The sequence below is a fragment of the Calliopsis andreniformis genome, chromosome 9 (assembly GCF_051401765.1).
Source record: "Calliopsis andreniformis isolate RMS-2024a chromosome 9, iyCalAndr_principal, whole genome shotgun sequence".
Lineage (NCBI taxonomy): Eukaryota > Metazoa > Arthropoda > Insecta > Hymenoptera > Andrenidae > Calliopsis > Calliopsis andreniformis.
In genome coordinates this window covers 350,173-366,412 of record NC_135070.1, presented here as the reverse complement: position 1 = coordinate 366,412, position 16,240 = coordinate 350,173, and the positions used below count along the sequence as shown (strand labels likewise).

Here is a 16,240-nt window from a genome sequence, read left to right as displayed (position 1 = left end):
GTACTCATATAAAAAAATCCTGTCAATGTTTATTTTTTTCCAAAAGATCAAAGAAATATTTTACTGTTTTTAATTCCTGTTCAACAGATTAGTATTTTTTAATCAAATATTTGTTAAGTTATACATGTTACTATAAATTCCACTATGTTATGGATTACACTTCTAGCTTCTAAAATGCGTCCTTGTGAAGAAAATTGTAAAATTTGACCAGGTTTATTCTTGTTACTCAATTACTCAATCAAAGTAATTCATCAGAGTAATTGATCTGAATCACTTTCTTACACAAATCCAAATTATTGGAAGCATGTACAAATTACTATATTATTATTATTTTTAATTGAAAAACTAAAACTTTAAAGTTTATGAACATTTGTTGACTTTTTTATTGTAGTCACAGTACGTATTAGGAGATAGAGATAGAGGTCGGGATTAAATCGACATCCAAAACGAAACGACGCGTTCACTGCGGGGCTGTTGCGATACGCGGGTGCAATGACGAATTGCAAGGGTTTCGGCTCTGGCGAATCTTTCGCTAAAGATTGGCCGTTTCGCGTCTTTAACCTACATAAAAGTGGAGCTCGTTTCTCTCCCGGCGAATATCTTGGCTTATTTGAGCTCAGTGCCAGTAGCGTCACATCAAGAATTTCCCTGCATCGGAACAATGCGTGTCAGGGTATTTGAGAACATTCGAGAAGTCTCATTCCTATATAGAAAGGAATAAATCGTGATCATGCTGCTGTGTATTATTTGGCAGAGGAAAATGGAACTTTGGCAAGAACCTTTGATGCGGCAATGTAAATCAGCTATTAATTGCGTTTTCTTTGTTCATTGATCGACAGCAATAGTATGGAAATCTATGGAAGTGGATATAGTGGTAGAAATGAGTAAATCTAGAGAAATGGTGTAAAAGGGTTGGCAGTAAGTACGAAAGCTATCTAGTGTACGCGTTGAGAAAAGAGATCGGTGATGGCGTGCGGGTGCTTAGAGATTAAAGCATGTGCAGGATGTTCATTTGAAAACTTTACATCAAAATATTTCGAAAACAATGCATTTTCGGGAAAAATGGTAAAAACAAAAGTTCTTTGACTTCAAGGAGGAAATATAACTGTCTAATTTACTTTTTATTTGCTGTGCATTTTCAACGATATTTGTAAATCAACTTTGTTGTTTTAAATAGAGATATATATTTTTCTTTACTGATTTATATTCTACACAAAAAAAGAAGAAACTCTTGTGTGGGATATTTTTTCATTAGACTTCATATTAAAAAAATATTCAGTAAAATAAGAAATTTGTTTGGTTTCGATATTTTCACAGTAAAGGATGGAAAACTTATTTATGTTTCTGTTGACTAACTGATGATGAAATTAAATTAATAACAGTTACACTTTCTTACGGATTTTCTTTATACATAAAGAATCATTTTGAAAACATGCTATGAAGATTATGCGAAACGGTTACTGTGTAATTTCTTTTGTATCGTAAGCGATAGTCTATTGTTTCGATGTTTTTTGGTTACGTTGTGGACATGTAAGCGACTTGTGTGAGGCTTAATATATTGAAAAAGTTACGTAAAAAATATAATTATTGTTAATTTCATTTATCAGTATTTAATGAACAGAAAATTGTATCGTTTCATGGCTTAATTTTTCATCCTTTACTGTTTACTGTGGGAGTTTAACATGAAGTCTGATAAAAAATGTCCCATACAAGAGTTTCTTCTTGTTTTGTGTAGAATACGAATCTGTAAAAAAAATATACTTCCACTTAAAATAACAAAGCTGACCTTCAAAGAACATTGAAAACGTTTAATAAATACAAAATAAATAAGACAGTTGTATTTCTCTTTTAAAATCGTGGAACTTTTGTATTTACCATTTTTTTCGGAAATGTATTGTTTTCAAGATATTTTTATGTAAATTTTTCAAATGGACACTTTACGTACGTATAAAGGCAGGGTTTCACTATTACAACCACTCCGCACAGACGAATTTTCGAAGTACGGGGCCAATTTTGCTTGTAATCTCGTTCTCACTGGTGCAATGCACGACTGCACACGGTCCTTAGGTCCATTTGAAAGGGTCGAAACTGTGCACATTGGGGTAAATGCAGGCTAAACGCGGAGAAAAGTCATTTTAGAAAAAATATTTTTTCTACTTTCATTGGAAAGAGTAAAGGCTCAGTTTTAATTGAAACAAAAAAAATGGCTGCTACTAGCTGCTACTGGTGATGTTGTTAGAGCGCTAAATAGTTGCTCCAGTATGTATATCCAACAGCGTATACCCAAGTAAGCACATAACTGCGAATATCGCTTTATTCAGTGGAGTAGTCACATGCCAATCGCGGTAAAAAACATATTCCAACAACAAAATTACTCCTTTTACATATTTTTATTTATATTTTACTTAACCTGTAAGTATCAAATCTTAAACCTTATTTTTCTAGAACTTCAGACTCAAATCTAGCACAGTTGCGTATTCTAGATGACAGTACACTATTATATGTATAGTAAAATTAGGTGTATATTGACTTTTTATGAATAGTACTTATACATTTTTATCTGTTATTTGTTTTTAATAATTAGCGATTTTAGAAAACCATATTTTTAAAATAATGTTCTTAATTACTATTATATTAATTTTACTCATACTGAAATTATAAGTATTGTAGAGATTTTAGGATGGAGCATATCATACACGTTTCAATCAGTAGAACGTATATGTATATATATTTGGGGAAAAAGTTTTAATTTTACTTCGGCGAGTTCTGAATCAAATAACACAAAAATGTAAAAACATTGTTTACAGAAGGTCCATATACACCTAATTTTTCTATATTAAATTGTATTGTCAATTAGAATACCCATCCGTGCTGGAATTGAGTCTGAAATGCTAGAAAAATACTGTTCAAGATTTGGTATGCACAGGTTAACTTAAATATGTATAAAAGTATGCAAAGGGAGTAATTTTATTGTTGGAATTGCTTTAGCAGAGAGGAAAGACGAATTAAATATATATTCGTACTGCATAAAATAAGAAAGTACACTGGGTATAGTGCCAACAAAAGGCCCGTGAAGCCAACATTAGACTACAGATATGTATATATTTCTGTCTCTTTTCGTTACCTTTCTAACGCATGCGCATTACGCTGAAGAAGACATTGGAGGCCATTGAAAGAGATGGTCTATATACTTTCCATACATTTTCATCCTTTGGCTTCAGTATACTGTTCTATATGCTTTATATGTACCTTACACATACAAGGTGTACTAAAACTGATGGTATAAGCGGAAAGGGAGTGATTCCACATGAAAAATTAAGTTGAAAATATAGAATAAATTTTTTTAATATTGTGCTTCGTTTTCGAGAAAATTGAGTTTGAATTATGATCGCTTCATGTTTTCAATAGACATTAAAGTATTTATGTGGAAAGATGATAAATGATTTCAATTGGAATAAAAATTATTTAAAAAATATACCTTTTATAGTAGTTTACAGTAGTAATGTTTAATCTGAAAACTACCGAAATAATCTAGAACAAAAAATACAAATGCGTACTGTTTTCTCAAATTATTTACGTTTTTAAAACTCTCATACTTTGTGTATTTCGTAGGAATAGTATATCTCTAATAGTGTATCTCGTATTTTTAAATAAACCTATGAAATTTTAATTTTCTTGTTACAGTTTTTCCTCAGCGATTTCTCCAATTTAACCCATACAATTTTTCAAAATATTTCAATATATGACACAATAGACATTCTTCCTTCTATAATCATCTTCTCTTACTGCCATTAACCCTTAAAATCCTCCCTAACGAGATTGAGCCAACCACGTGGCCAGCTATCCCGCAATTTAAACCCATTTCACTGTGCACCGAAGCACTCTGTGTAAAAGCGTGTTCCGTTTCACTACCAACACATATATCTTTCCCATAACCACAGGATTTATCGTTCAAGGATAAGAAACTAACATATCTTAAAACGAATGCCTTCTTTATTAACCATACTTAGCGACACTAGCGCTACAGTAATAATAACCATACAAAGCTATTAAGAATAATGAAAGAGTAACGTGGTCATCATAAGGTTATCCATGTCGTACCAAGCCTCGATAACTTCTTCCTACAATTTAATCCCAGTCTTGGAGGCGATCCAGTCGCTGTAAGCCGCCACTTCCGTGTGAACACCAGGGTATCCTTTCCTGGCGCAGCCATAGCCCCAGGAAACGATTCCTGCCAATCTACCACTGATAGTCAGGGGACCACCAGAGTCGCCCTGGCAAGCATCTTTTCCTCCTTCGGGCACCGCCGCGCATATCTGTCCTGAGGGAAGGCCTCCATAGTCTTCGTAGGCTGCGCTGCATGATTGTTTCGAGATAATGGGCACATTCACTGCTTGCAGTCTTTCGGTTGTGCTACCACCCTCTGTGGTCGCACCCCATCCGGTCACCGTAGACTTAACTCCAGGAATAGACTCTTCGTTCTGCTTGAAAATTTGGATAGGACGACGGGTTTTGTCCAGTTTGAAGGGAGTTTGGACTCTGAGAACTGCAACGTCGTTTTCTGGCACCCCATGCCAGTTGGTCTCATACTTCTCGTGAACGATTATCTCTGCTACTTTATGCACGCTTCCTCCTGACGACTTCGTCGCGGATCCTGCACGAACTGAGATCCAATTGGCTGGGTAGGACATGCAATGGCCGGCGGTTACCACCCATTCCTCGGAGATGATGCTACCACCACAGAAGCCGAAGCCATAGCTTTGTAAGGATACTTGGTGAGGTGCCTCCTCGATGCTAACCTCCTTACCACCTACTATTTGGCCGCTAGGGGTTAGCGGGTTTAGTTGAGGCAGCAGAGGGTTGCCTGGAAGTCATAGGAATTTGAATGAATTTTGACTTGATTCAGATTTGTGTTTAGATCAGATTTAGTAGAGGTGGTTTAATTACTATTGAATGTTAAATAAGTTTTAACCTATTTCGAGTGATCAGAATACAAATTCTGAAAAGTAGGCATTAGTTGTTAAACAAAATTTTGTTTAGTGCCATACGTATGAATGAATAATAAAGAAGTGTTGCATGCAAAAATTTTTTATAGCAGAATATAGCGTTCCGTTCATCTTATAATACCCTTCAGGTTTAAACTCTGCTGTCAGCGATACGTACCAATATCACGAGAGTGTCAACTTAAAATACTTATTTTAATTGTTTTTTTATTTATACTTTGTGCTCTTCAAATTTCGTGTAGTTTATTATTGCTAAGGGTGTCGTACATGGATTTAATAATTAGGTTGCGGTGGACGAACTCCCATGGAGTAAATAAATTTTGGCAAAAGCTATGACTGATAGAATTAATGAAGTTTGCTGAAAACCATAGAATGTCGACGTGTTGATGATGAACGAATCACGATTTAAAATTTGTAATAAAAAGTGCTATTATTAATCAGTCAAACCGAGAATCGAGGAAAATAAAATTGGAATTTATATGAAAATTGAAGTATATATTACCTGCTGCGAAGGCCAATAGGGAGAAAAGACTCAGTGGAAGAAACATATTGCTGCGGCTTCTCGTGGTGATCTGCCTTCCACTCGATATTCTGGGGTATTTATACGAAAACCGAACAGACGGAATATCTTGCAGGGTCTCGTTGCGGTGCATCGATAAGGCTGTGGCTGTTCGAGGAAAGCAAAGGATTAGACGTTTTTAAGCCCGTTAATCTGCACTGTTCATGTCGTTACTTAAAAATCAATCAAATTGGCCTAGGCTTACTACTGTTCCCTCTGTTTCCCGTCAGACACTGCACGAGTGGCAGATTCTGAGTTAACAGATGAATTCTTTTTTTCTTTTTTTATACATGGAATATTTTCATCATTTGAGTTTCTGGATTCCCTTGCGCTCTTGAGCTTCATCTCCAGTTTTGTATTATTTGAGATGGTAGCAGTAGTCTATTGAAATATATTAAAATTTACAGAACTTTATAAATACAACGTAAATAATTAGAGTATTTTTTTTAAAGGACGCATTATAGATATTTAGTTTTAAAACTATTAACTCAGGTGCACTGTCCAATTAAGTAGCACATAAATACAAGTATAATAAGCATTTTTATAGGAGATATGTAGTTTGAATATTATTACTAAACCTTAACAAATTTTATATTTATAAATTTAATTATTGTCAAGAATGCATTAAAACCTATTAATAAAAACGTTAAGTTTGCTATTATAAGTATTCTTATCATAGTACATTATTTAATATTACAAGCTTGTTAGGTCCATAAAGACTGGGGTGTGCATTATCTTTTTTGTGTAAAATAATTAATGGTCGAATTAGCTGTCCAGTAATGCTTAGTCTCATAAACCTTCATTTCACCTAAATGTACATTCGCTACGTAATAGCTGAAACTAATTTATAGTAACACATTTACTGTCACACTAGCCATTGGTATAGGTATTATAATAAATAAATCTCAACATTTATGAAGTTTTAAATAATATCAATATTATTGGGAATTTAAAATACACTTTCGTAAATAGAAGAGCGCATACATCGCGAAAAAATCACGTGTTGTTCGACGGATCAATACAATGAATAAATAACAATTAATCTGGATTGGTATGTTCGTAAGACGGTCGACTTAAATTGGAAAGTCTGCAACGTGATAAGTTTGCTTTTATACCTCGTTTGTGTTATTGTTTCCAATCGAATGTATCAATTAGGCTTGACATTAGGTGCAAAGGACGCTGATAATAGGTACACTAACTAGGTGAAAAAAGTAATACTGGTGTGCGATAACTTCGTTATAAATCTGTGAAATCGTCAAATGACCGTTGTCGAGTGCATTGCAATTGTATCCGATAAACGCATTTACGAGACTTGCTATCGTACACTGACCAAGATCAACTTTATCGTAGAGATTGTCAACCCAATTAACCAACTACTGTAATTTGATGCACGTATTTTCATCGTTTGATCCTTGTTTGTACATACAGGGTGATTCCAAGCACATGGGACGTTTTTGGAGATTAGAATCTAGACACAAAGGCAATGAAAAAAGTTCATGTACACATATGTTCGGAAATGCTTAGTTTTTTAGTTATCCATTATTTTATATTGTATACGATGTAATGCTTTCTTTAAGATTTATGAGCGTGCACCACTCATTTACATGATCGGAATAGCTCTAGGCCTAATAGGACTCTGAAGAGGACAGCGCACCGTGCAGAGACGAAATGGGCTAGCATCTTACACAATATAAAATAGTATGTAACTAGGGAAGTATGCGTTTTCAGGTAGGTACTGTATTTGAATTTTATCCATTGTCGTTGTGTACAGAACCTATCCTTCAAAAGTGTTCCACCTTTTTCTTATATTTTACGGAATTTGAGGCACAGTTTTACGCAATACAAAATAGCGTACAATTAAAAAACTACGTGTTTCTGAACATACGTTCACACGAACTTTTTTTATTGTCTACGTATGTAAAACCTGTCTTCCAAAAATGTTCCACATGTTTGGAAAGGTCCTGTATATAGGTGTAGCATGTTACTGAAATCGTGATACGTTTAGAAAAAAAGGTAATTTTTTATCTGAAAATAAGTCGACTGTATATATAGGTTTGGATTAGCTAAATGAGATCACCTCAATATCTGCTTTATTCATTGTTATATGAGAAGGCTTCTCAGAACATTTTTCAAGGTAAATTTTTTACGTGATTGTAGGGTGATCGATATTTTTTAATTAGAAACTCATAGTTTTTTATATCGCTATAGAAAAAATAAATGGAAAAACAATTTTAATATCCATGTTTGGTATATCATTATGATCATTGTGTCTCGAGATATCTGTGTCTGAAGATTAAAATCTCCTAAAGATTCCGCAGCATAGTGAATCACACTTTTGTATTCGCAAATGAAGATTAGCGCCATTATTCATGTATTTCACTAAATCTTAAAGCTGAAACAAACACGTCTAGTAACTTAGTTAAGCATGTAATGAGTAATTTAGTAACTTACTGTGTATGAGCACTAAGGTTTAGTCGACTCGACCCTAATTTTTAGTGTGGTAAATTTTAATTTAACAAATTGTAGCTGCATGTTCATTAATAACGCTGTACGAAATAGAGAATGTGTACGAAGAAATACTTAAAGGAGCTAGGGGTAAGATGGTCAATGTTATTTTTGTCTCTGTTGGTAACACACACCGATTTTCTTTAGTACGCTATTTATGTATATGAATCGATGATATAATTTAGCATGATAAAATGGATAGAGTATGATGCAATAGAAACATAGAAAGTTCTAATAAAATCACGGTTAAGGTATGTACTTATAAGAGTTTGAAATCGTAAATTAGTAAAAAAAAGGTAAATTTTTCATGGACAATTAATTTTAGCATTTGTATAAGTGTAGAAAAAGTATCATATAGTGTTTTAAAAGAAATTTGATGTCTCAATTTTGTTTTGATATTATTTATCCAATCAATATAACCTCTATGGAGTAAAATAGTGCACTTGTCATCTTATCATGTCATGACACATTCACTTCATAATTTGTGCATTCTACAGTTATCCACTACAATCTCACGAAATGATATTAACACATTATCTTCAAGAAATAAATTAATGCCGATACATTATTGATATGATACATATGTATATTGTTGTTAAACAATCAAACAGACGAATTTGATCACAAGACGCTTTATTAAGAGCATAGTCGCCGGCGACTTGTTCGTCGAGAGACCAAAATTCAGGTGATTAAACTTGACAAGCAAACTCAACGATAAGACTCGGCTACTCGAATGTTGTATTCATTCCTATGTGTCAGTATCGTAATGATCGTCGTACAGAATGGATGTCGAGAAGATTATAATAATTGTGTACCTGAGAGTCAACGTCATTTAAGTCCTTTTTTGTTATTTTTCAGGAGAGCCAAGAAACAAATGATGTGATTATGTATTTCTTAACATAGTATTGGAAGTTTATATTATTAAATTTCCTTCTCTTATAATGTAACTTCTAAAATGAAGAAAAGGCAATACTCTCACGTACAGAATTATGAAATTGCTTTCTAAAAAAAGGCAAAGAAAACATTGAATGAATTTGTTATTACAAAGTCATTGTACGAAAGGCATGTTCAGCACATTTTTTTCTAGATATTTAGAATTCTGAAGATAAATTCTTCAGTTTTGTCAAAATATCGGTGAAGTCATTTGGTGAGCTTTTAAGTGTAGTGAAACCAATAACAGGCACAGAAACGAGTATGAGACCTCTCACTTCTCCCGAAGAAAAATTATTATTACTTTAAGGTAAGTTATTCATTCAGTATTTTACTTACAATACAAAATTTGAAAATGTAATTTATAACATTATTAAATAGAACCTACAAAGTAGATAAAACAAGTTTAAGTAGTTAGATTTTTCAAAAGACAATATGTACACATGAAGAAAAATTTCGCGATTGTATTCTTCCTAGTGTTACCTCATACCAGCTGGTGGAAGGGTTACGTGTTATGATAATCAATTTGATTGAAATCATGCATCCTAGAATTATTTATTTCTGATCGCCGTAAGTCCGTAAAAGTATCCAAGCTTTGAAGTGATTCCAGAACTTTAATTAATTGAATTTTCATCGTCAGCATTTTATACCTAGGAACTGTTTTAAACGCTGTTATAAAAGAGATGAGAAGATATGTATCAATGTCTCGGTTGTTTCATCAGTTTTTTTTATCTTTTTTTGAATGCTGTAGCATGTACTGCACATTGACCCAATAAATCTGTATCAGTAGATTCATCTTCTTCTGGAATATCACTTTCCGTACTTGTATCGATCGTTATATTTTTCAAAAAATCGGAGTTGATTATAAAAAATGTATACCTTTACCCATTTTTCGTATTTTTCATCTTTCTCATTTCTCTCGCGAAACAACTTTTTAAATTCTTATATTCTTTTTTAGAAATTTATCCTATGATCAAATGTTTAAATAAATTGTGTTTCAGATATTTAGCATGCGGTTGTAGCATTTATGGACTACTCGCTTAGTATGTATTAACTGGTGCCGAAATAATTAAAGACTTTTGTTATTTCGTGTAACGTAAATGCAGATTTGCTGAATTGTGTTTACTAGCATCCACGAGAGAAAGATGGTTACAAATTACTCAAGAATTTAATAAAACAAAGAACGGTATTAAAAAACTCTATAAAAATACCCGAAACGGATTTACCTGAAATTTTACACATTTATAAATTGATATTTTGATGATAATTCTACGCTTTACTTTCCCTGTAGAACAGCAGAAATGGGAGGGGGCGGGGGTCAAAGTGTGCAGTTTGTCAAACATATCGAAGACCATCGAAGACTTTTGACTAGATTAACATATCGAGATATAACTTGTGTTAAAAAATTAAGCTTCCTAGCGATACGTAGTTTGATATATTATATGTTTTTTACACAGTTGTTACGTGTTTTTTGGTTTTCTCATGTGTAGAAAATTCAAAGAAATTGTGTAATTAAAAAATTAGAATTTCGATATAGTGCTCAGAAAGTATATTTTACTTCCTTTTTATCTAATACTGCACTATCTGCGCCTGAATTTATAATACCATAGGATAATATCATGGAGTAAGGATTATTGGCTGCTGTGCTCACGTACCAGCGATTATTTGGTATTTGAAATTTGGACGTTATACATATGGAATAGTCTTCAACACCAGCAGGCATTATAAATCAGAATTTTCAATATAACAAACTAGGTAAACTTGCAGATTAGTCACACCACCGATTTCGGTGATCTTTGAATATATTGCTAAGTTCATCATTCTGAACAAGTTTTTCTTATAATACATATAATAGGTGGTCGACCTTAGTTTACGATATTTGCAGAAAACTGTTGCTACTACTACATTTTTTGGTTATATATATATATATAATTACAAAATATAAAAACATATATATATAATTTGGTTATATACAGGGTGTCCCACATAAGGTGGCGGAGCCGAAAAGGGGAGATTCCTGGGGTGATTCTAAACATCCTTTTCCTTTGTAAAAATGTTCTCTGAAGCTTTGTTAACGAGTTATTAATGAAAAACATCGACTAATCAGAGAGCGCCGATAGCGAGCGCTCGGCCGTCCAGTGACAGGGCACAAGCTACGCGTAGTGTTTACTACTTGCTGTGCTTGAATCTTGTACAAGAAACTCAAGATCTTTACGATATTGCCCAATTTCTCTTAAACTATTGGAATAAAAATTATGAAAAAAATCAGGGACACGTTAGCTATAGCGACATATACTATGGAATTTTTTCAGACTTTTAAATTAATTATTCAAGTTGTACAAACTAAAAAACGAGGAAAAAAAATTTTTAAATACCGATTTAGTAAAGTAATACTATAGTAAGGCAATAAAAAGCAATGTTTTCGTAGTTCCTACAGATTGTACATTACTTTACTGGGTATCAAAACATTGAAAATTGTACAAAAATACTTATTTCATAAGGAATGAACGAAAAATGGACGTATTAATTGCTATAATCGGTAGAAAGTACGGAAACATCGGTTTTTATTTTTTGAATTTAAAAAGCAAAAAACATTTAAATAAATTGAAGTTAATAATATGACTCCTAAATTTGATTGTACCTTTATTGGATGGTGAGTAGGTAAACATGCAATTACTATTGGTAAAACTCACCCATTCGGAGAGGAATTCACCAGCTGCTTATACACTTGCTCCACTGGGTCACTGTGCCGATCCCAGTCGTTGGGGGATGATGCCCATGTAGCGCTGATCACTTCACCAAACGTGCACTTGACTTTTTAATGACAAACAACCGATTATTTTGAAACGTTCTGCGGCATTCTGTAAATAAGAACAAGATGTTACACAGTTCGGCGGCGATATTACGATCGATACTGACGATTTTTTCCGAAGTCTCTGTCCTTGTGCCCTCGCATCCCTCCAGCGCGACTTCTCGAGGTGTAGCTTCGTCGAAATACTCGAATTTGATTTGTGAGTTGACACCAACGAGGTTGGATCTTCCTCGGTTACTTTTTTTTAGTGGAGGTGGTAGTCTCTTCTTCGGGTCGAAAAAGTTGCAAGCAAATTCATGTACATATTAACGGGTGGCTTGTGTGATGTTGCTGTAGTGTGGTGTTCGCTCGAAAGAAAAACTAGCTCAACTCAAACCTAATTACAGGACATTAACAGAGTACACTACTTTTAGTACTATACACCTACCCAGACCTAATTCATACCTAAACCAAACTTAAACAAATCTAACCGAGATATAACAATGTTTGTGAATATCTCAGAAACTAAGGTCGACCGCCAATTTTACCAAAGGAAAAAGTTGTTCGAAGTGACGACATTTATAAGATATTTAGAAATTATCGAAATCAGTGAGGACCCGTAACATCGGCAATTTTACCACATATTCGTATAATCAAACTGTGTAATAGCGAATCACTGTACTACAACTATAAACATTATTTTTCTATTGTGCCAGGAATCTACGATACAGAATGTAACTTTACTTAGTTAGATAGATTTAGGCGTGGCAACGATAGTTATACTTTTATTTTCAAAAATTCGACTTTCTTAAAGAATTTAATGGACAATAGATTAGGTATTTTTGAAAATCAACCGATATTTGCGAACAATAGTATATTAATACCTTATGTTATCGTTACCAACAAAGTATTCGGGCAGTTGGACAAAATAATGTATCCGTATGCTGGAACACAATTAGTAGAAAAGGAAAATTTTAATTTTTTTAATTAGACTTTATATTAAGTATAGATTCGCCGATATATCGAATGCACATTTGGTATATTGATAAATAAATGGAGAATTTTTCACAAACCTGTAAATGTTAATATTGATCTAGCAATCAGTATTACAAAAGTCTGCTGTGTTCTTCACAATTATGTTCGGGAAATAGTTGGTTACTTTCAAGACACTCCGTCAATTACCTTTGTTTTTGCAAATATAACATCAATGAAATGCCGACTTCAAATCGGCGTGGGACGTGTTATGGATATATGTTTGCAAAATATCTTATGAAGGCAGGCTAATTTGAATGGTAAAATAAACAAATTTAATTTTCATATTGTTAAATAAACTTGACTGTAATTCTCATTTTGCAATATATAACTAATAAAATATACTAGATAAAATATAATAAAATATTGTTTACCTAAATATTTTCTTTCTTGCTCCGAAGCTCCTTCACTTGCAAATATATTTAGAATGTTTTCCCATTGTGATTTTTTAATATTACGATTGAATAATTTGTACAAGATAAATCTCAAATTGCTCTTCAGCATTCAATTTCTGTAATGAACTTTTCGGTATTAAAGCTCATTTTATTTGTGTCTGGTATTTATGCATATCTATATAATTATTTACGTCTATTTTGCAAAACAGTTGCTTGACATGCGAACCCATTTATTTGGTCCAATGCACTTCATTGGTTCCCACGACTAGCGAGTTGCCTATGCATCGCTCATAGTTCTGTGCTCGTCAGAATCATATGTTTAACTGTTCATATACAGGGTGGACGTTATAAAGCGTTACAGACGAATATCTCCAAAAATATTGATTATACGCAAAAATGTTTCAGATGAAAGTTGTTCAGCATCGAGGTGAATATCTTATGGTGGGATTTTTACTTTTCTTGGTGAACGCGTAAAGATGAGATGAAGATTACGACCATTTTTTCAAATGAAACCATACTTCTATTTTTTGCTAGTATTTTATTTTAAGTCGAATTTGAAAACTATTTACAGGAGGTTATTCAAGGTCAAACTTACTGGGAAATACCGAAAAAGTGATTTTTACAATAAATTTAAGAAATGCTACCGTTTAGCGAAGGCTAACTTAGCACGAATAGTGATGAAAGTAAACTTACCATCTTGTAGAAGAACACAATAATACATAAATACGTTTGTTTTTAGTTCATTGATAATGACTCTGATGTTGTCCTCAGTATTGCTGATATTAAACACGTGTTATTGTTTTAGTGTGGAAGTTCGAAGACATGAAACGTGTAAATGAAATGAATGTACAATAAATTTGTAAAGCGAAAATCAAATTATTGTTCGGAAATAAATTGAATAAAACATTGTTAAATATTTCTCTGTAAGTTTGATCTTAAATGATCCTCTGCAAATAGTTTTCAAATTCGTCTTAAAATAAGCTGCAATACTAGTAAACAGTAAAAGTATGGTTCCATTTAAAAAGATGGTCGTGACCTTCACCTCACCTTTGCGTGTCCACCGGGAAAAATAAAAGTCCCACCGTGTGATATTCCCCTCGGTGCTGAACAACTTTCATCTGATACATTTTTGCGTATAATCAATATTTTTGGAGATATTCTTTTGTAACGCTTTATAATTTTCACCCTGTATACATATACTATTTTCATAAACCTTATGATCGCTAGCGACCAAATCGACGGCAACTGATCGACTGAGTGCAATGGCTCTAACTGTAATACACTACATGAAACATATTAATATTTCGTTAAAGTACAATATTCCATGAAGTACTTCATCTTGTACGAAATAGTGCAGGGTTGACGTATTCACATGTCAGAATTGTGTTCGTTAAATTAATAAAACTATCTTACCCAATAGTTGGATTAGGTCACTTTACACACAAATTAATTTTTTTATTTTAAACTATGGATAAAAATGAAATTATTCCTTGTGTCCATATATTTTTGCTCTGAAATATGTAAAATTGTTTTGCTAATACAGCTTTTTTCGCATACGAAATATAAAAGATAGATATACTTATTTCCGCTTAGCATGGCCATCTTATCCCGATCTCTCCTGTAAGGTTCCAGTTATGCACTGAAGCAAACAACTACCAATTTGAATATCTGTAGCCTTAGAAATTGCCAGTGAAGCGTAAAATTACGGATGTTCTCTTCTAATAACACTTAATATTTATGTTTAAATACGTAAGTATGGCTTGAAGTGTCGTGTAAATCTTTACAAGATTTTAATTTTCAGATGCAAATATCTAGAGATACAATAATCATAAAGGTAAGATTAGAGTATTCATTGAGTTTGTTTTTTCATGCTCTACAAGAATATGGAAACAAATGTAGGTTACTGTTTAAAAAAATAGGGATGATCTTAAAATCTCATAAAAATAATCTTGAGAAAAAGTTCTTTCTGCAGTTACACTCCTTGACGCAACGCAACTTTATTGTGAGAAATTTTTGTCATGTAACGATAAATGAAACTCATATTCAGGTGATCCCATTTAACTGGATCACCGTGTACAAAATAAAATTATTTCATAACGACGTTAGGTTTTGAAAAAAAATCGAATGTAAAAATTCTTTATGTACCTAAAGTACATAAATGTTTGTAAATAATTACAAACAATGTTAGTTACCACTTGTTATAATTTAAAAAAATAATAAGTAATAATAAATTTTAATAATTTTTTTAATTTTAGTAGTTTACAAGACATTGGAAATGTTGCTCTTGATGTCATTTTATAATTAGAATTAGTCATTCGGTTCCTGAGATAACTAGATCTTATAAAAGATATAGTTTATTCAAAACAAAACTAAAATGTGAAAAATTTGGATGTATTATTCTCAACTCATGTTTCTTTAATTCGCCGAGCTAGACTTTGTTTATGATATAAAAGTGACATTTTCAGTGTGTAGTAAACTAAAATAGTGTTGAAACTTATTACTTATTATTTATTTTTAAAAATTTGTTTTATATTGTTTATAACCGCTAATTCAGGTTAAACAGATTCAGAGAGGAAAGCAGATTAATTTTAAAGTGTGCGCATACTTATAATAATGAATTTTCAAATCCAGAGTTCTCAAAAATTTTATACAATATTTTCTATTTATTTTTACATCAAGTATCGCTTATTTTTCCGTCGAGCCATATTTTCAGAAAAACCTTGTATAGGGTTCGCAATACAATTAGGATCAAGCTCACCTAAACATTTTAAAAAAGTGAATTATCATTATGTCTTCCGTTTGTGGGTTAAAGGAAGATAAATAAATATTAATAGGAACGTGAAGCAATTTTTATTTTTTGTACAAGAATATTTACATGATATGTATACACATATTACAAGGTTGATTCGCTTACTTAAATTTGTACATTTTACTTAAATTTTGTAATCCTAGTAGGCAAGATAGGGTTAAATTTAATCTCTTGCACTGCAATTATTATGGTTACACATATTGTGAGATGTATTAG

General features: G+C 32.6%; 2 protein-coding genes across 18 annotated transcripts in view; one reads left to right on the top strand and one right to left on the bottom strand.

The window, feature by feature from the left end:
• Phcl-1 (pH-sensitive chloride channel 1) overlaps positions 1 to 16,240 on the top strand; it is a 281,119-nt gene that overhangs the window by 13,371 nt on the left and 251,508 nt on the right. The window lies entirely within an intron of this gene.
• Positions 4,122 to 5,562, bottom strand: LOC143183576 (trypsin 5G1). Its single transcript, XM_076385180.1, has 2 exons — positions 5,506 to 5,562; positions 4,122 to 4,864 (listed from the first exon to the last, which is right to left on the bottom strand). Exons 1-2 carry the CDS (start codon positions 5,549 to 5,551, stop codon positions 4,122 to 4,124), a joined length of 789 nt encoding a protein of 262 aa, XP_076241295.1. The 5' UTR covers positions 5,552 to 5,562.